Genomic DNA, 17,793 nt, shown 5'->3' on the forward strand with positions numbered 1-17,793 from the left:
CTCTCTCTCTGCCCGTTAGGACATCCTTAACTTTGTAGACGTTGATATCAGGCTTGACTGATATGACCTCATAAGGGGTAGATTCCCACTTGTCTGCAATCTTGCGTTTTCCTGGCACTCCTCTGTTGGCGATCAGTACTCTGTCTCCAATGACGAGAGGTGATCCCTTGAACTTGCGGTTGTATAGATTGGCATGGCGAGTCTGTTCCTTGAGACTGTTTTTCTGCACAATCTGAGCAGCCTCATGTAGATCTTTCTTTAGGTGAGAAACAAAGTCTGAGTAGTTGACAACAATATCATTGTTGAGGGCATGTTGAAACATCACATCAACAGGTAGACGAGGATCCTTCCAAACACCAGGTAGAATGGTGCAACCCTGTAGTCTCATGCTCTGTGCAGTTATAGCAGAAGGTTAGTAGCTGCAGTATTTGTGGCCACTTTGCTTTTGGCTGAGGGGGAAGGGATCTGATCATGTCTCCCAGAGTCCTGTTGAATCTCTCTGCGATACCATTCCCCATGGGGTGATAAGGGGTTGTATGGGATTTCTGTATCCCAGCCATCTCTAGAAGCTCTTTGATTAGCTTGCTCTCAAAGTTGGCCCCTTGGTCAGAATGTATACGGCGAGGAAACCCATAAATGAGAAAGAAGTTGTTCCAGAGACGACGAGCAACTTCCTTGGCAGTCTGATTCTTGCAGGGAAAGGCGTGTGCCATCTTGGAGAAATGATCAGTCACAACTAGAACATCCACAGACTTGTTCCCTTGCTCAGCAGTCCAAAAGTCTATGCAGACTAATTCCATAGGCTCAGTAGTGACTATGTTTTGAAGTAGCGCACGGCTGTGTGGTTCCGGTGTCTTCCCTACAATGCAGCGCTGGCAGGACCGAACATAGTTCATTATATCATGGCCCATGCCACTCCAGAAAAATCTCTGCCTCGCCAGGGACAAGGTACGGTGCTGGCCTTGGTGACCCGCTGCATCATGGAGACCATGGAGAACTTTCTGCTTCATTGAGTCAGGTACTATGAACTGGAGGATTTTCTTATTCATGTGAGGATCTTTCCTTGCCTTGTACAGCATGCCATTCTGTATGGTGAGTCTGGTCCAGTGTTTCAGTAGCTTAATCACGCTTCGTGATTCATTAGCCCTTTCACGTTTGGTAGGTCTTCTATGTCTCTGTACATAGTACATGGCTCTGCTGATTGTGTTGTCAGACTCCTGCCAATTGATAAGCTGGCTCTGTGGGAATGAAGATGACTGGTTTTCATCCAGCAGAAAATTGGGGTCAACACCAGTTCCCATCATATGACTCACACCTCCGCTGGACTGAACATTGAGGATGGCAGCAACTTCATCTGCCTTTTTTGTTTGGTGGAACTGTATCTTGAACTGTCTCATTTGGCATCTCACTACTATCATCTACAACAGCTTGACAGTTGTTGGACACTCTGAAGACATCCTGTACGAGTCTGTCATTCACACTGTTGACCTGGTCCAACAGCGAGGTATATGGCTCATTTATGAGGCGATGACCCACACATGATTGGACAAATGGCTCACGGCTCAAGGCGTCTGCAACAATGTTCTTTGGGCCAGGGATGTATTTTAGGTCAAAATCATATGCAGCAAGCTTTGCCACCCACCGCTGTTCACACGCGTCAAGTCTGGGTTTGGTCAGAATATATGTCAATGGATTATTGTCAGTCCATATGGTGAAGTGTCTGCCCTTCAACCAATGGCTGAATTTGTCACATACTGCCCATTTCAAGGCAAGAAATTCAAGGCGGTGTGCAGGGTAGTTCAGTTGAGAGGATGAAAGAGTTTTACTTGCAAAGGCAACTGGCCTGGCCACTGTTCCACCAGGTGGTAGTTGTGACAGGACAGCTCCAATCCCATCAAAGGATGCGACAGCCAGAATGAATGGGGCCTTGAAATCTGGGTGTGCTAGAGTGACTCTTGTCATGAGGTCATGTTTCAGTGTTTCAAAAGCAGTCTGGCATGCATCTGTCCAATCAGCAGGTGTCAACTTCACATGACCTTTCCTTTTGACAGGTTTGCGACCTCTTTTGTGTTTGTTTTGAGCATCCAGTCCAGCTGTTAGTTTAAACAGTGGTTTTGCCTTTGCAGAACATGCCTCAATGAAGCTTTGATAATACATCACCATGCCTAGATAAGATCTGATTTTGCTAGGGCAAGGTGTTTTTCCATCAGGCTGCATGAGGTCAGTGACTTGGATGTCATTTATGGCCTTCACTTTCTCAGGGTCTGTTTGGACACCATTGTCACTGATGACATGCCCAAGAAACTTCACAGTCCGCCTTAGGAAGAAGCACTTCTTGGGTGCGAGTTTAAGATTGTGTTCTTTAAGGCGGGAGAAAACCATGTGTAGGCGATGGAGTGCGGTTTCCTCTGTAGGTGCAAAAACCATCAGATCATCGAGGTAGCACAATAGGCTTGTGAAGTTCTCATCACCGAATATGGACATCATCATCCTCATGAATGTAGCTGGACTATTGCACAGACCTTGAGGAAGGCGGTTATATTCATGTAATCCAAATGGGGATGAGAATGCTGTATATTTTTTGTCATCAGGGTGAAGAGGGATATTATAAAAGCCTGATGTCAGGTCCATCGTTGAGAAGAACGCCACCAAGGGCAGCCAAAGCATCAGCTTGATGTGGAAGTGGGTAAGCATCCTTCACAGTTCTCGCATTGAGCCATCTGAAGTCAGTGCAGACTCTGAGGTCACCATTTGGTTTCCATACCAGAACGAGTGCAGATGCATACTCACTGTTTGACTTCTGGATAATGCCTCTCTCTTCCATTTCATTCAGAGTCATTCTCAGTTTCTCATACTGGCTTGGTGGTATGCGTCTGTAAGGTAAACGGAATGGCTTGTCATCGACAAGATGGATGCGGTGAACGAACCCCTTAGCTTCTCCACAATCCATCTTGTGACGGGAGAAGATCGACTCATGCTGCACAATGAGGTCAAGGAGCTTGTCTTTCCACTGCAGTGGCACTTCACATGATTTCAGGTCAATGTCTTGCAGACCCAGAGTCTTCAGTGTATGCATCATGTCCTCCTCTGACCTTGGCTGCACAACTTCACTCTGTATATGCTGCATATTACACTCAATCTTGTCAGCTTTTGGTAGGTCTTCAACTGCAATACATGGAGACACATCTGCTAATTTGGCATTTCTTCTCAGTACTACAACTCTGTCTGTAGGATTGATGACTCTAACAGGCACCCATCGATCTCCCCAAAGAGGAGTGACAACTCTGCCAACAAGGATGTCTCTTGGCCTAGCTTTAGACCGTGTTGGTTCAACAATCACTGTACTGCCTGCCGACATCACTGCTGACTCAGGTAACTTGCTCCAGACAAGGTGTTCACTCCGTGGTTTCAGGGTCACACAACTCTTGACTTTCACTGTCCCTACTTTATCTGGAATGCAATCACCCCTCCAACGTTCTGTATTGGATAGTAGTGACAGAAATTGGCAGTGGTCAGGTGTCTGGCCATTGTTGGGTGCATAAACTAGTCTCCAGTAGCTGTCAGTGTTCTTTAGTTGGGTTAGAATGTGTTTTATGGCATTGCTGCCAAGAATCATCTGTTCTGTCTGGCCTGGAACAACCATTGTTGGAATTATCATCCTGCATCCATAAACCATGACATCAAGGTCATACATGTCTTTGGGGAAAACCTGTTGTCCACCACAGCCTATAATGACATAATCTTCAGCTGTGCTTTTCGTTATGTCAGGACACTGCTGTAAAAGGGACTGAACAGAGGACTCATTTATTGTACAAGCCATTGAACCACTGTCTAACAGTGCTTTGAGGGTGAGGCCATTCTGTACAGACACAGGTGTGTAGAACAGGCTGTTAGTTTCTGCTATTCTTTGGGATCCCTGGAATATCAGTTTCTTGGATGGGATTAATGTACTACTGTACAACTCATAGAGGGATGCATTATCTTGGATTTCTGGAGACTCATTACTGATGGGAGGCTTATTGAGTTCATCTGCACTGTCCCTTGTGTGCAGACCAGTCAGTTTTCCTGATGCTCTGGGGCAGCTCTTTTAGTTGGGCAGTTGTGGCGTGAATGGCCTGGAGCATAACACTTGAAACAGAGCCTGTTTTCTCGGCAATGTGACAAGGCACTGTGGTTGTCAGCTTTGCAAATAATGCATGGTTTAATTGTGAAACCATCAATTTTGTCTGTATTGTCTACAGGTCGCCTGGGTGGAGTTCGCCTTCTTACATGTGATTGATCAGAGGCTCCATGCAGCAGAACCTTCTCTAACATGAACATTACATCTGTCAGGGAGACACACTGAGGGCTGTGTGTCTGGGAGTACTCCTGACTGTTGTGTGTAGGGACCAAGCCATGGCCTACCTCTGCTTTGTGCACTTTAATGTCCACTGTCTTCTCGTGGTGCACTGGGGAAGTTTCTTTACAGCTCACCTCAGCATGGTACTCATTCAGCACCTCCAGGACTTCACACGCTGACCACTTATCAATAGTTTTGGACCTGAAAGTGAGAGTCAGGTCTTTACAGGGACAATTTCTAATAAACATACGTGTCACCTCCATCTCAGGGTTTTCAAATAATTTGCCCTGTTCTCTCAGGCAGTCAGAGGCGAAGTCAGCTGCTCTGTTTAGTCTCAGCCAGTAGTCATATGGGTCTTCGTGGTCTTTGGGAAGGGTCGAATAAAAGTCAGCTAAGGGGACAGCAGAGTACTTAGTAGAGCTGAAGTGTTTTCTGAGGAGACTAAAAATCATGTCAGGGTGAGCAGTAATGTTAATGTTACTATTTCTAATCCCAAACTTAACTACGTCCTTAGCCTTTCCCCTCAGATGCATAAGAATTTCATCAGCCTGCTCTTCAATCTTAACATTACTTTTCCTAATGAATGTTCTCATCTGATCTTCCCAGTCATGCACTGTAATGGAGTCTGAGCCATTACCTGCAAAACATGGAGGTTCTTTGACTTTTCTCTGCATGACAACCTGAACCTGCGATACATCAGATACACAACCGGACTGACCCATAATGCTCGCTACAGTTTGTGTGGCTGTAGAACTGGGAGCAACTGTGTTATGTGGCTGTATGCGTGAAATGATGCTGTCAGCAAGCTGATGTCCTATCTCTTGGATAACAGATTTCATCTGGGCAGTTACACACTCAGAACTGTCACTAGTAGGGTTCGGTGTTGGTGTGATATTAGGCATAGGTGTTCTGGTATAACAGTCAACAGGATTATGGACTCTAGCACTAGGAATTTCATCTAATGAGGCCATAAGACCACTAGGAGCAGGACTATCAACAGAAAAAGGAATGGGAGCAAGCACACCTCTTCCTCTACCAATACTAATGGGTGTGCTATACCAACAGTGGTTACTTTGATTAGACATTGTTCAGGAGTTTAACAAATGAAAAAAAATTTTCAGAATCTAAAACACAATAGGAAATAAAATCACCAACTTGGAATAAACGAATAATAAACAAAACAAATCAAAATATTACTCTAATGGCACATAAAGATTCTCAGTGTATAGAAATATCTTTACACTGCACTATAATGCTACTGTGTCAGCTGTGAACATGAACCCATACACAATGTGAACTGATGTCTTCAAAAACCGATGTAGCAGACAGGACGGTCACAGGTTCGATGAGCTTGATTGAAATCCGGGTCACGGCACCAATGTAACAGCTTCCTTTTTACCGGTCCTGTCATACAGACTCGCGTGGACAGTGGGTTGGATTGTAAGTGGTTTATTTTACAACCTGCAATGAGTGGTCGACAAAAACATCCCGTCAGCCTCCCCTACTAGTCCACCTGTTCTCTGTGCACACATAAGAGTGCAAAACCGTCTGTGACAAATGATTATTACAATGAAGTTTATCAACATATTTTCTCTATAACATGCGATCGTATAGTGATTATACTTAATAATACATCTTTAATATAAATCCCATACAATTTCATCTTTCTTCTATAAACAAAACAATCTAGAAAAACAAACACAGATAGCAATCAAAATTAATCATTAAATTACTAAATAGCACCCTCTAGTGCTTAACAGAAAATAACGGCCATGTTGTCATGAAAACAGCTAATAAACAAACTAACAAATAGGCAAACATAACTGACAAACAGGCTAATACAACTGACAAACATAACTGACAAACATAACTGACAAACTGACAAACATAACTGACACATCAAATTATTTACACTTTTACCTGCAATGAGTAGTCGACAAAAACATCCCGTCAGCCTCCCCTACTAGTCCACCTGTTCTCTGTGCACTGCAACAACACTCCAATTTAGTCCCCGAACAAAATCACAAAAACAAGTCAGAGGAGAACCAGACCTGATGACTTACCACATAAGAGTGCAAAACCGTCTGTGTGGAATTTCCGGTTTCCCCTCTTATTTATAGGCAACCAGTAGGGGGCGCCAAACACCACTCATCCCAAGGCAGTTATAAAATATATACAAAGATGTTTACCAAACACATTTTAGCAAGAATTTCAACTTTTGTATCTAATATCCGTTACACCTGGACTGACAAACTATAGTCAGTCGTCTAAAAGCAGATGTAGAAAAATGTTAGCAAACAATGATCAACTCTGAGCATCAAGAAAGAACTATGCATACCTGTTTGAGCCCAGATTAACAGCCTTATGACACTTATGACATTCAAAGCAAGTTTCTGCTGTCTTGCATCTTCTATGCCAACAACAAGCTACAGTAAAATTTGCCTGGTGCAGCACATCACATAGAATAAAACGGAGTCCAAAATGTTTTCACTATCCAACAACTTTGAGCAGTGTGAGAATGAGTCTGACAGCAGATCTTAGTTTTTAAGCAGATTAAAAAATGCACTGATCAGATCAATCAAAAAATCAATCACCTGCTTTGTGTGGCACCCGAGTGGAGTACCCAATATAAAACTAGCAGGGATTGTGAACAGAGTTCCAACGACCAATAAAAGTTCCAATAATTTATTTAAAAACAAGAAATCGAAAGAGGGAAGAGGCGCGGGCAGTCCTTGACAAATAAGTCAAAACGAGTCTATAAGATAGATGCTTAGCTCCAGTCTCTGATGAACCTCGGCCGCGCTCCAGTCACCACCGCTCCTCCAGCCGGCCACACGCTCCTTGACGGCGACCAGTCGGTGGACTCGCTGCCTCCAACAGCAACCAGACGGATGGCACTTCTCGGCAATCCGTCCTCTCGTCGCTAGTTCCTGAGCCTGCCCGTGCCGTCCTCCAAAAAAAACCAGCCCAAGTCCGTCTGCCTCTTCTCTCAGAATGTCTCACCGTCGATGATTTATCCCAGTCCAGTCTGCACGCTGCTTAATCAGAATGCGGAACACCTGTGCTGATGCAGTGGGGCGTCTCCGGGTGTGCGTGGCACGTGACCTCAAAAACATGCAACACAACAACCCAACTGAATCTAAGAAAGATAAATACTTCAAAATATAACAACAATCCTAAACAACAAATATAAGGAACATAACTTTAACTCAAAAGGAAAAACGAGGCCACATTACCACATTTGTGCATGAAATAGATTAAACATATGTATGTGAATTAAGCTCATTGGTTATTGTCATGACATAAAAAGCATTTCAACACCTGACAATTTCTTGCATCAGTTCTTTCAGTCCGAATTGTGACAAAGGTTTTTGCTCCTCTATAATAACAAATACAACCTGCTTTCCTATGAATGATCAATGTTTCTTTTTTTAAGTATTTGTATTTTTATTTAATTTCTTATTTTAAAACTAATGTAAACTATAGAAGCATCAAATGACATGTGAGACATCCTGTACCTTGATGTGAATGCAGAGCCTGGCTACACAGGAATGATACCTGCTGTGATATAGCTGTTATCTCCAGGTGGAGTTTGTGTTCTAGTAAGTCAGTCTATCCAAATAACCATTCTTTGCAATATATCACTCTGGAGAAACAAATCAAGGATGCTCGACTAGAACAGTATTTGCTCACCTTCATTCTCTTAATGTGCAAACAGCCACTGAATTCACCAAAAAGAAATAAAAGAACTAAAAGACAGAGTGTATTTAAGAGATTCCAGGCCCAAATCAAAAATGGGGCTTCTGCACAGGAGACACTTGGAAACTTTCACTATGAACAAAAACATCTATCCTAAGTGTCAAATTACTGTCGTTATGTGTAATAAGTTCACATGTGCCATTGTGCTTTATTACATATGACCTATTTTATGGACTGTGGTTTAATCTGTTTGCACATGTGGATTTCTTGGACCCTGTTTTCATCTGTTGCTGTTCTTTTCAATTTTAACTCCTCGGTGCATATGACTACAAACAAGTCCAGGTTTTTCTTCTTTGTTTATTTCTTTTTATGCCAGAGATGATCAAACCTGTTTGTGTAGTTCCCACACAGTTTCACACTTGCCTTTGATTTGTTTTGTGCTTTTGGTGTGTAGGGTTAAATTGTAGCTGACGGTCCTCTCTGTGAAGGTGTAAACACCAGAGAAAAGCAAACATGCTTGTGAATAAGAACAGTAGCATTAAGGCTGTATAAAGAAAAGTATCTGATTCAGACCTGCAGATAGATGTCAGAAATGCATCATGAGTGACAAAACAGAGATTTGATGCTCTGACATTTTTACCAACAGCCGTGTTAATCTGTGCTGCTCAAAGCAAACCGCTGGTGGTAAATTCAATTAAGCCTCATCTTGAGCAAAAGCTGCTTTGCAAAAAACCTGTGCTTGACTCATTGAATGTTTCATTGTCTTACTGCTGACTGTGTGATGATTTTCTATAGCAAAGGTGCATTAGCTGCAATGAAGACAGGCATCTATTTAGCCTGTCTTCATTGCTATAATTTTAACAATATTGAGATGCACCAGTGTGTAGGCATCACTGATGATTTGGTAGTAGATAATCACACTCAGGTTAAAGCCATTTGTCTGCACATAGCTTTTATTGGCAAAATCACACTTTCAGACATTTGCAGTCACAACCACGCCTTGTGGGAATAAGATTTTGCTTTCTGCAGCATTAACAGATTGTAGGTGGTGATATATCAGATTAGAGATGTCCTCAGGCAGCCAGAACACACATTAATCCTGTAATGACCCCGTGCTAAGCTGAACATCATTATTTTTCACATGACATGGAGCAAAAGTTGGCACGGTGTCAGATTTTTCTATCAGGTGTTCACATCTAAAGTGTTATGCCTCAGTATGGCGGCTTGGAACACTGAGATCTGAGGGGGGTTTTGTAGTTGCATAATGTCAAAGTCACGACTTTAAAAATATTTCACACAAAGTGGACAACAGGGCAGAGAAAAGAAGCCAGATTATAATTTTCACTTTTAAACATTAGAATTTAGAGTAAATCTTATGTTAAATAAAAAATCTAAACATATTGTTTAGATTTTTAATTATAATTACTGATGAACAGTAATTATATTCTTAAAAGTAAAGTCATTTAATTAGCAAGGGAAAGAATGATGAAAGCACAGCAAAAGGTTTTAACTGACATCACAAAATCTTGTGCCAGATAAATCCATCCATCTTCCATACCTACTTAATCTTTTCAGTGCCATAGAGGGGCTGCTATCAGTTTTCTGCAGTAAGAGGCTGAGGTGGAACACAGGGCCACTGCAAAAACACAGCCATGCATCCACACCAAGCATAAAATGCTTCAAATGTAAAAGAAAATCAAAGTCAATTCAATCTAATCACATACATGTCAACTGATCCCAGTTATCAAACAAAGAAGTCAAGTTCAGTTTATTGTTAAAAGTGATAAAGCAGCTTTCTATCCCAAGGGAAGGAAACAATTATAGTAAAATCTAGACTTATTTCATGTGACTGAGGTCAAACTGTTGTTTCACAGCTAAACAGACTTTAAAAAGAAATTGGAAGAAGAGTTAAAATGAAATAAACAATGCTGCAGCAATCTCTCATACCGAGCATGCATGTGGCAACAATGGGGAGAGAAATTTCCCTTTTAACAAGTAAAACCTCCAACAGAATCAGAACCTGGCTCAGAATAATCAACCATCTGTTACAACCGACTGAACGTTAGAGAAGACAGAAACAGAAACACTGATCCAGTACATAGTACTGTCTATGTTTGAGAAACGGAAGAAGTTAATGGCTGGAGTCGCTCCTTTAGTAGCAATGTCTGGGAGAAAAACACATCTTCAGAGATAAACTAGGATGTAGGATGAAAGAGAGCAAATACTGTACAATTAGTTAAAGAAAAGGCTCAGCTAATATGTATCTATGTGAGAGACAGGTTTAGCTCTGTAAGAAAACGCCAAGTGGATCACCTATAGACGGACAATATTAAGTCAATAGCACCAGTAGTTCAGCTGATACCTCTCCCCAGGAAGGTGTCACAGCTAGATAGAACACCAGAGCAGATAAAAATACATACTTCAAAGATGTGACACATAATTCTCATGCTTAGACCCACAGATTGTGTGTTTGTTTTTGAATGGCACCATTCAAGGCAACGTAGGCTTAAGATTTGAGTACTGCGGCCAAAATCAGAGAGGGCAGGAAGGAAGGCAGAAAGGAAAATAATAAGGTTTCAAATGTATATTTACTGACATCTCTTTTAATAAACAAATAAAAAAACTCATTCTGCAATTTTATTATTATATAAGTATAATTTCATTGTTCGGAATTCAACTTCTTTATGTAAGACATGCAACGCAGGTAAAGCATAGCTGACAACTATTTTTCTACCCCCCCCCACACCCCTATCCCCCCCAAAAAATAATAAAAAAATATTGCAATGTTATTACAGAAAGCTGATTATGTGACTTGGTTGTAAATATCATGTATGAAAATGCAGTAGATTTTTTTTTAATCAATCCTTGTAAAAAAGTCTTGGAGGATTATGCAACAAGAGAAAATCTATGAATTCTTCAAAGGTGGTTTGGAAATTGCATATTTTCATATTTCCATATGTTTACTTCTGCATAATGCCATCATATCAGTCAAGGAATCTGCAAGAATTTCAATGTGCAAAGAGCAAGAGAGGCAGACACACTCTCTAATCCTGACACAACTTCATGTCCCATTCAACAGTGTTTGATGTATTTGTAGGAAGAACTCATCAAAATAACATCTGGAACATTCTCATCCATAATCATAAGTTATGACGAGTGACTAAAACAATAAAATGCCATGATACCACAATAGGCTTCTCTGACTGGTGGCAAGAATATAAAACTATGAATGCAGAAAATAAATCTGAGAATCTTCAATTTCACAACATGTTGACACTATCTTGATTCTTGTCTGACTTGGGTTATAAAAACTACTTCCACACAGCCAGCAAATATTACAGAGCTGGTTTATTTATGCTGCTTCACTGCATTTTAATGAGAGTTCACTCCTCATCTTGTCTGCACAGTTTTACAGGCGTTGACATGTCTGATAGGTGGAGCTACTGACAGGAGCTTTTGCCAGGGGCAGCTGTACAGGATCATTACACTGAGTGAAGTCTCAAGAAATATCTTTCATGGTTGCTGGATTGTTGTAGAACTCTGAACACTGCCGATGCCTGTGGTAAATCTGCTCCCAAAAACCATAATGGGAAATGGTGAAGGTCACTCATAAACACTTTGCAAGCCTTTCTTGATGAAAGTGACAGACTTTGGATAAAAAAAAAAAAAAGATCTTTGTCAGGGGAAAATCTCAAGCTGTTGGAGGAGGAAAATGATGAAACAAGAGCATCTTGAGAGATGTGTGAAATGAAACTCCATGGCTACTTCCATGAATCATTTTTTAACAGTTGCCGATCCGACCTGTGTGCTTGAGGAACCACCACTTTCACAGCTTTCATTTCCCTGTTGAATCTATCTGTGGCATTTACAATAAGAAATTGTTTAATTTTAAGTTTAAATTAATTTGATTAAATGTTGTTATTCACAGTAAATTAAACAAATTAATAAATAAAGTCATGAAGGAATCATTTTCTAATTGATTTGTCTTTTTAATTTATTTATCTGCCTGCTAACATGGGAACCGCTGGCAGCTAGCAACAAGATTTTATTAATTTTATGTCCTGCGATGGACTGCTGACCTGTCCATGGTCTACCTCACTTCTCACCCAATCAATCCTTGACATAGGATAGGACATAGGATAGTTATGAGGGTCCTCCACGACCCTCATAACTAAATCTAAGAAACCTGGGAGACGAGGGATTGATGGATGAATCATTTTTTGATTTGAAAAAAAGAAATCAATAACAATATTTTCATAACAGATGTAGACTATGAAACTGACATGGACCCAAATGTTTGCTGAAACTAATCACCACAATCTATCAGTTCTGAGAGTTAGGCCTTGAGCATTAAGATTATATTGAGTTTAAGTTTAAGTTTAAAGTGAAGACATCTGGGGACAGATAGTTAATAATAGTGTCTGACAGCCTGAATTGTGCCAATGCACACCCACCCGAACAGTGCATTGAACAAGCTCTTGCCTTTAGTCAGAGTTACAACTGAGAGGTCCAAAACTGCTTTTTAATAGAGAAGTCCAAAAAGTAGAACATGAGGATTTTCAAGTCTCTTTATTATATGTTCAATCTTATTTACTATCTAACACCCCAGAATGCTGAAGATGAACAGCTCTAGTGGTTTGAAACAAGAACCAAGTGTAAATATTGTATATTGTATATAATAAATCAAAACTTATATAAGTATTTAAGGGGAAATGTTGTACATCTTTGCTGCAGAAGTGTCTTCAGTTCTTTTTCATCGTATAAATCAGAATTACTGTTTGAGTGCCAAGGACAAGTTGAAAGATTTGCATTAACAAGTGAACCAGAGTTAGCTTAAATGCACCACATGAGTTATTGTTAGTGTTTATCTCAAGTGCAATATAGAGGGACATGACCCTCCAGAGTCAGCCTTCTATTCTATGCTCCCTTTGTCCTGTTTTCAGTTCAGGTGGAGAGAAATGCTTACAAAGTTTATAGTTCTGCTCTTTTCATATTTATATGATGAATTGAAATGAATTTTGTGAGAAGTTCAAAAGTTTAAACATTGTTCCATAACCTATTTTTTTGTGTCTGTGTGTGGTTTGGGAGGGTGTGCATGTCTTCTCAAAAGGCTTATACAAAAGTTAGATAACACACAGTTCAGGTCTACATACAATGAAGCCTGTGGCTGAATTGGATTTTATTTAGGGGAAACAGAGTAAAAATAATATTCATGTATTAATCATGAGATTTTATTAGTAAATCATTTTAAATAGATTGCTTTATTTACTTCATCTCAACCTATCAAATACATTATTAATTAAATACACTGACACACTAGCGGAACAAGTGAGCTTTGGGCCGGGGGCCGGGCTAATGACAGGGCCCTTTATACCCAAATAATAAAGCTTATGGTAATATAACTTTACAACATAGACATGCCTGCAACAGCAGAGCTGACAAGCTTCACCACCACAGAGAGCGACTATGTCATTGTGAAGTCCATCAAACAGACATGAAGTATAACAAACCAAGACAGCAACAGAAACATCAGGCTACTCGTCACTAATCATGAAACAACACAAATTCAAAGCAGTTCAACACCATGGATAGTAATCGGATCATTTTGACACTTTCAATTAACTGATTGCTTTTTAGGTTGGTCAATTACCCTCTGTCAGATTTCACTAAATCTAATAGAGAAGCTGTTAGAGGTGCTGATGTTTTTAGCAGAAAGACGGGCCCCTAAGTCAAATTCTGTTCAAAGCATTTCATAAGGTTTGCTGCATCTTGTACCAGAAAAATAATACTAAAGAAATTATAAAATAATATAAAACCAGCGTGAAGCGTGACCACGAGGAGAGGCTGAAAGCTCCTCACCAGGCTGAACCTGCATTCTGAGTCGCAGTCAGCACTGGTTCGTTAACCACCAACGCACCGCACCGGCCAACATGTAACTTTACAGGGATGTCAGAGCCACACACTGGGCAGCGTGTTGACATGTAAACACCCCACATAATTCTTTGTTCACAAAGATAAATCATTCTCACTACTCCCTCAACACAACTCTGAAAGGGCGACTACAAGTTATTCCTGCGGTTCAGATAGAGCTGCGCAACCAGAGCTAATGTGGTAGGTTTTAAACGCTTACCTTGGTATCTCCAAAGAAACATAATTTCCCACAGGAAATTGATGTAAATATCTATACAGGTGAGCCTGTGTCCAGTTTAAGTGAAAGGAAGCGAGCGCGATTGTGAATACCTTTGCAATAAACTAAATGATTTAATTTGCAAGGAGGTTAAAAATCTAGGTGTTGCAGTATTTGACATGTTCTAAGGAGTTATGTAATTTTCACAATAAAGCATACAGACAGCTTCTTGATAATGAGACCACTGGGCATGTCAGCTCATGGAACTTTGAGATTGTGGCTCTGAGGACAGCCTGTATGCTGAGGAGATGCATGCTGAGGAACAGCTTTGTAAAACCACAACCTGACTTCTGCTTTAAAATAGATGGTAACTAAAATATAATAGTGTTCATATGAACCATTAAAACAGTTTAGTTAACTGATATAAAGGAAACAAAATAGCCCACTGTAGTATTCACATGTGACTCCATAGAAGAGCAGTTTGTAGGTTGAAGAAGTTTCTCATTCTGAGGCATTCAGTAGGGCATAATTACAGTGGGGATGATAGTTAGAATGTAATTGTAAGGAAAGAGCTTTTGTTTTGTCTCAGCAGAAAGAGAGCTTTGGTTATGAGGAGCATGTTTGATATGCCAGTGTCAGCTGGCTGTGGTGAAGAATCCCCAGTTGGGAGCTTAGCTCTCAATTAAATCCACAGCCGAGCACTTTGATGGTGGAGGGCTGCACTGTGAATTAGCCTCTGTGTGAAACTTATGTAGCTCTGCCACTGGCTAAGTGCACTTCCAATGACCTCCCTCCTGTCCTTAAACAGAGACGGAGAAAATTAGAATGAAAAGCAGCAGTGTCAGTATTTTAAACTATCATAGAAGTCTGCAAAAATACAGAAAATTATAGGATCCTTCGGCCCTTTATCAAGTCTTAATACCGTACATCTGAAAAATTGTTTCATTTTAAAAAAAAGAGGAGTCAGCCTGATGGACCATTTCCTGCTTTGATGAGACTGAGACTCTCTCCCTGTAAAGCCATGGCAACAGAACATAGCCTCCTCGTCACAGTCACACATTCTCTGTGTGTGTACTGTATTTTTACTTTCAGAGCCAATCCTTTACCTCTGTGGGAGTAAACATCGCCATACATGACCTTTGTAGTCCTTGATAGAAATATATTCTATCTCAGCCAAGCTTTTGAAAACAGCATAACACAATAATAGCTGCTATCGAAGCAATAAATGCTTTATTAAGACACTGCTATTGATTTGTGCAAGACTTTGATTGTGTGTTGGTTCTTAATTGTTGGCCTTTGCTGGGGATCTGAGTTGGTTTTCAAATTACTTTTCAGCAGGAAGAGCCCACCTCTCCTTCTCCCTCCTTATGAAAAGACATGCCAAATGTTTCCAGCCTTAAATTACACCTGTTTGAACCTGGTTTGAGGCAGACTAAAACACAAATACTTTTCACAATTCTTGTATTTGGTTGAGCTGCCTTTGTGTCAGGCCCAGTGTGACTTTCAAAACATAAATTTCTCAGCAGTCAATGTGCTGAATGAAAAATGATTCTTAACATTAAAAAGATATTGGGAAAGTATCTCTCATTGCTTTTCCTAATTAATATGTCTTCAAACTATGCAGAACAAAGTAGGCGAGAGTAAAATCTAAACTAGAGGAGTTTGTACCATTTGATTTTTTGCCATTAAAAGGTGGGTTGTCTTTGTAATGCTTTTGAACTTGTTTTGTAGCTTCATATTGTACATTACTGTACAATATCAACCTAACATTACTGTCATGTGAGGTTGTTGTTTGTTTTTTTTTTAACATAAAAAAACAGATAAATTGTTTCTGTAATCACATAAAAATAAACTTATAGGTTCTTAGATCTTGTTCATATAAAAATAAAATAAAGAATAAAAGTCATTTCTACCTTGACTTTTCTGGAACACTTCCAACAGTCTTCTTGAGAAACAGAACATTGTTTTTTGAAATATCTTGATTTATACAAAGAAAAGAACCCAAAACTATTATGTACCAATATCTGGTCTGTATGTCGTGGTATAAAGCAATCACTAAAATACATCAAAAACAACAAAGGAGTCATGAAGCTTGCCATTCAGAGTGAATTCACACCTACTAATACCACTCAACCATGAAGGCAAACCATGTTTGTTTCAATGTCCACTTTAGGGTTGATTTTCATTATGTTCTTGTTGTCGTAAGTCCAGAACTTTTGATTTTACAGACAAATAAATAGTTTCTTTTTTGTTAAAAAAAAAAAGAGGAATCTATGTAGGCCATAGACATAATATCACCATAGTTAAGTCAGAAAAACACCAGAACAATTCTTTTTTCCTTTTTTTAATCAAATATCAATATTTGACACATTATGCACAGTTAAAAAAAAACTCTGGATTAATTATAATATGAGCAAATGAGCATTATTGATTCAAATTCTAATGATGTACAGCAATTTCTGCCTTGACTTAGAGAGAATCAGAATGTTGGACTTTTAGATACCACAGAAGTGAAATATTAGTAAATATTAGTTGCTGTTGTTCCCAAACACTTCCATTGTCTTATAATAGCTCTAGTCATGAGATCATTTACTCTAAATGTAATACTACATAAGTTTTTTTTCTCCAAAATCTCTATTCTCTCAATATTACCTGCACATTTACTGAAATTTTAATCAGTAAACTTTTGGAATCTTTTAAAGTAAATTTCATGGTCACTATTGTGACCAGGGAGTGAAATGGAATGGATTTCACTTGATAATCTTCACAAAGCTGCGGATCTCCCAGTTGCTGGTGCACCTTTTCCTACCATACTTCTTTTCATTCAGTTTTCTGTTAATTTCCTTGGATGCAGAAGTCTGTGAACAACCACCATCTTCAGCAATGACCTTTTGTGGTTTCCCATCCTCGTGAAGGGTGACAATGATTGTCTTCGGATGGCAGTCTTTCCCTGATTGTGTAGCCGACTGACCCGGAGTCAGGACGGTTTAAAGGTGCAAAATACTTTGCAGCTGTTTTGAGTTCAATATCTGATGAGGGGGGGACTCCAAGAAGTTTCATTAATGACCTTTTTCACAGTATTAAAATTTTCCAAGGCTTAATTTGGGGGTTTGATTGTCTGTAATCAAAAGTACCTTTGCCTTTTGCGGCTGGATTTAGAGTAGAGATGAAGTCGAGGCAGAGTAAGGCGGAAACAGCAAACGTTTATTCTTCACACACAGCATGAAGAACAAAAAACCACAAGTGAAACTGCAGCCTTAAATTTTCCCAGCTGTGAAGGACCAAACCTCCTTTTAAATCACAGGGGATCTCAATTTACCAAATTCCAGATACATAGATAAATAAAAATACATAGAAATGTGTTTCTATTTACTTTTTATAAATATTTTATAAAACACCATAAGCACCATTATGAAACACCAGAAAAACCCACAAATAATTCCCCCCCACACTTTTCAGTGGTCCCCTACCTTTTTATTACCACGGACTGGTCAAGACTTGGCAATTTTACTGTGGCCTGGGGAAAATACAGGCCAATTTTTTTTTTCTTATTTCTAGCAACAAAAAATGAATAAATAACTAAATTATGAAAAAAATTTCCCCCCAACACGGCACTCCTACTTGCAAT

The 17,793-nt window shown here is 39.8% G+C and overlaps 1 protein-coding gene across 3 annotated transcripts; it reads right to left on the bottom strand.

Annotated features, from left to right (window-relative positions):
- Nucleotides 1-4,043: 4,043 nt before the first annotated feature.
- On the bottom strand, nt 4,044-6,571 carry LOC122840201. 3 transcript variants are annotated; one of them, XM_044132440.1, is made up of 3 exons: nt 6,403-6,571; nt 6,260-6,325; nt 4,044-5,800 (listed from the first exon to the last, which is right to left on the bottom strand). In XM_044132440.1, the coding sequence occupies exon 3, from the start codon at nt 5,422-5,424 to the stop codon at nt 4,057-4,059; it is 1,368 nt and encodes a 455-aa protein (XP_043988375.1). In that variant the 5' UTR covers nt 5,425-5,800; nt 6,260-6,325; nt 6,403-6,571; the 3' UTR covers nt 4,044-4,056. The 3 variants fall into 3 exon arrangements, with proteins under 3 accessions (XP_043988375.1, XP_043988374.1, XP_043988373.1); XM_044132439.1 differs by having other exon boundaries at nt 4,044-5,852; nt 6,312-6,571; XM_044132438.1 differs by having other exon boundaries at nt 6,260-6,571.
- Between the last annotated feature and the right edge of the window lie 11,222 nt (nt 6,572-17,793).

Source organism: Gambusia affinis, linkage group LG11, assembly GCF_019740435.1.
Source record: "Gambusia affinis linkage group LG11, SWU_Gaff_1.0, whole genome shotgun sequence".
NCBI lineage: Eukaryota > Metazoa > Chordata > Actinopteri > Cyprinodontiformes > Poeciliidae > Gambusia > Gambusia affinis.

Coding starts and splice junctions, on each gene's coding strand:
- LOC122840201 (XM_044132440.1), bottom strand. CDS start 5,424: ATGTCTAATCAAAGTAACCACTGTTGGTATAGCACACCCATTAGTATT.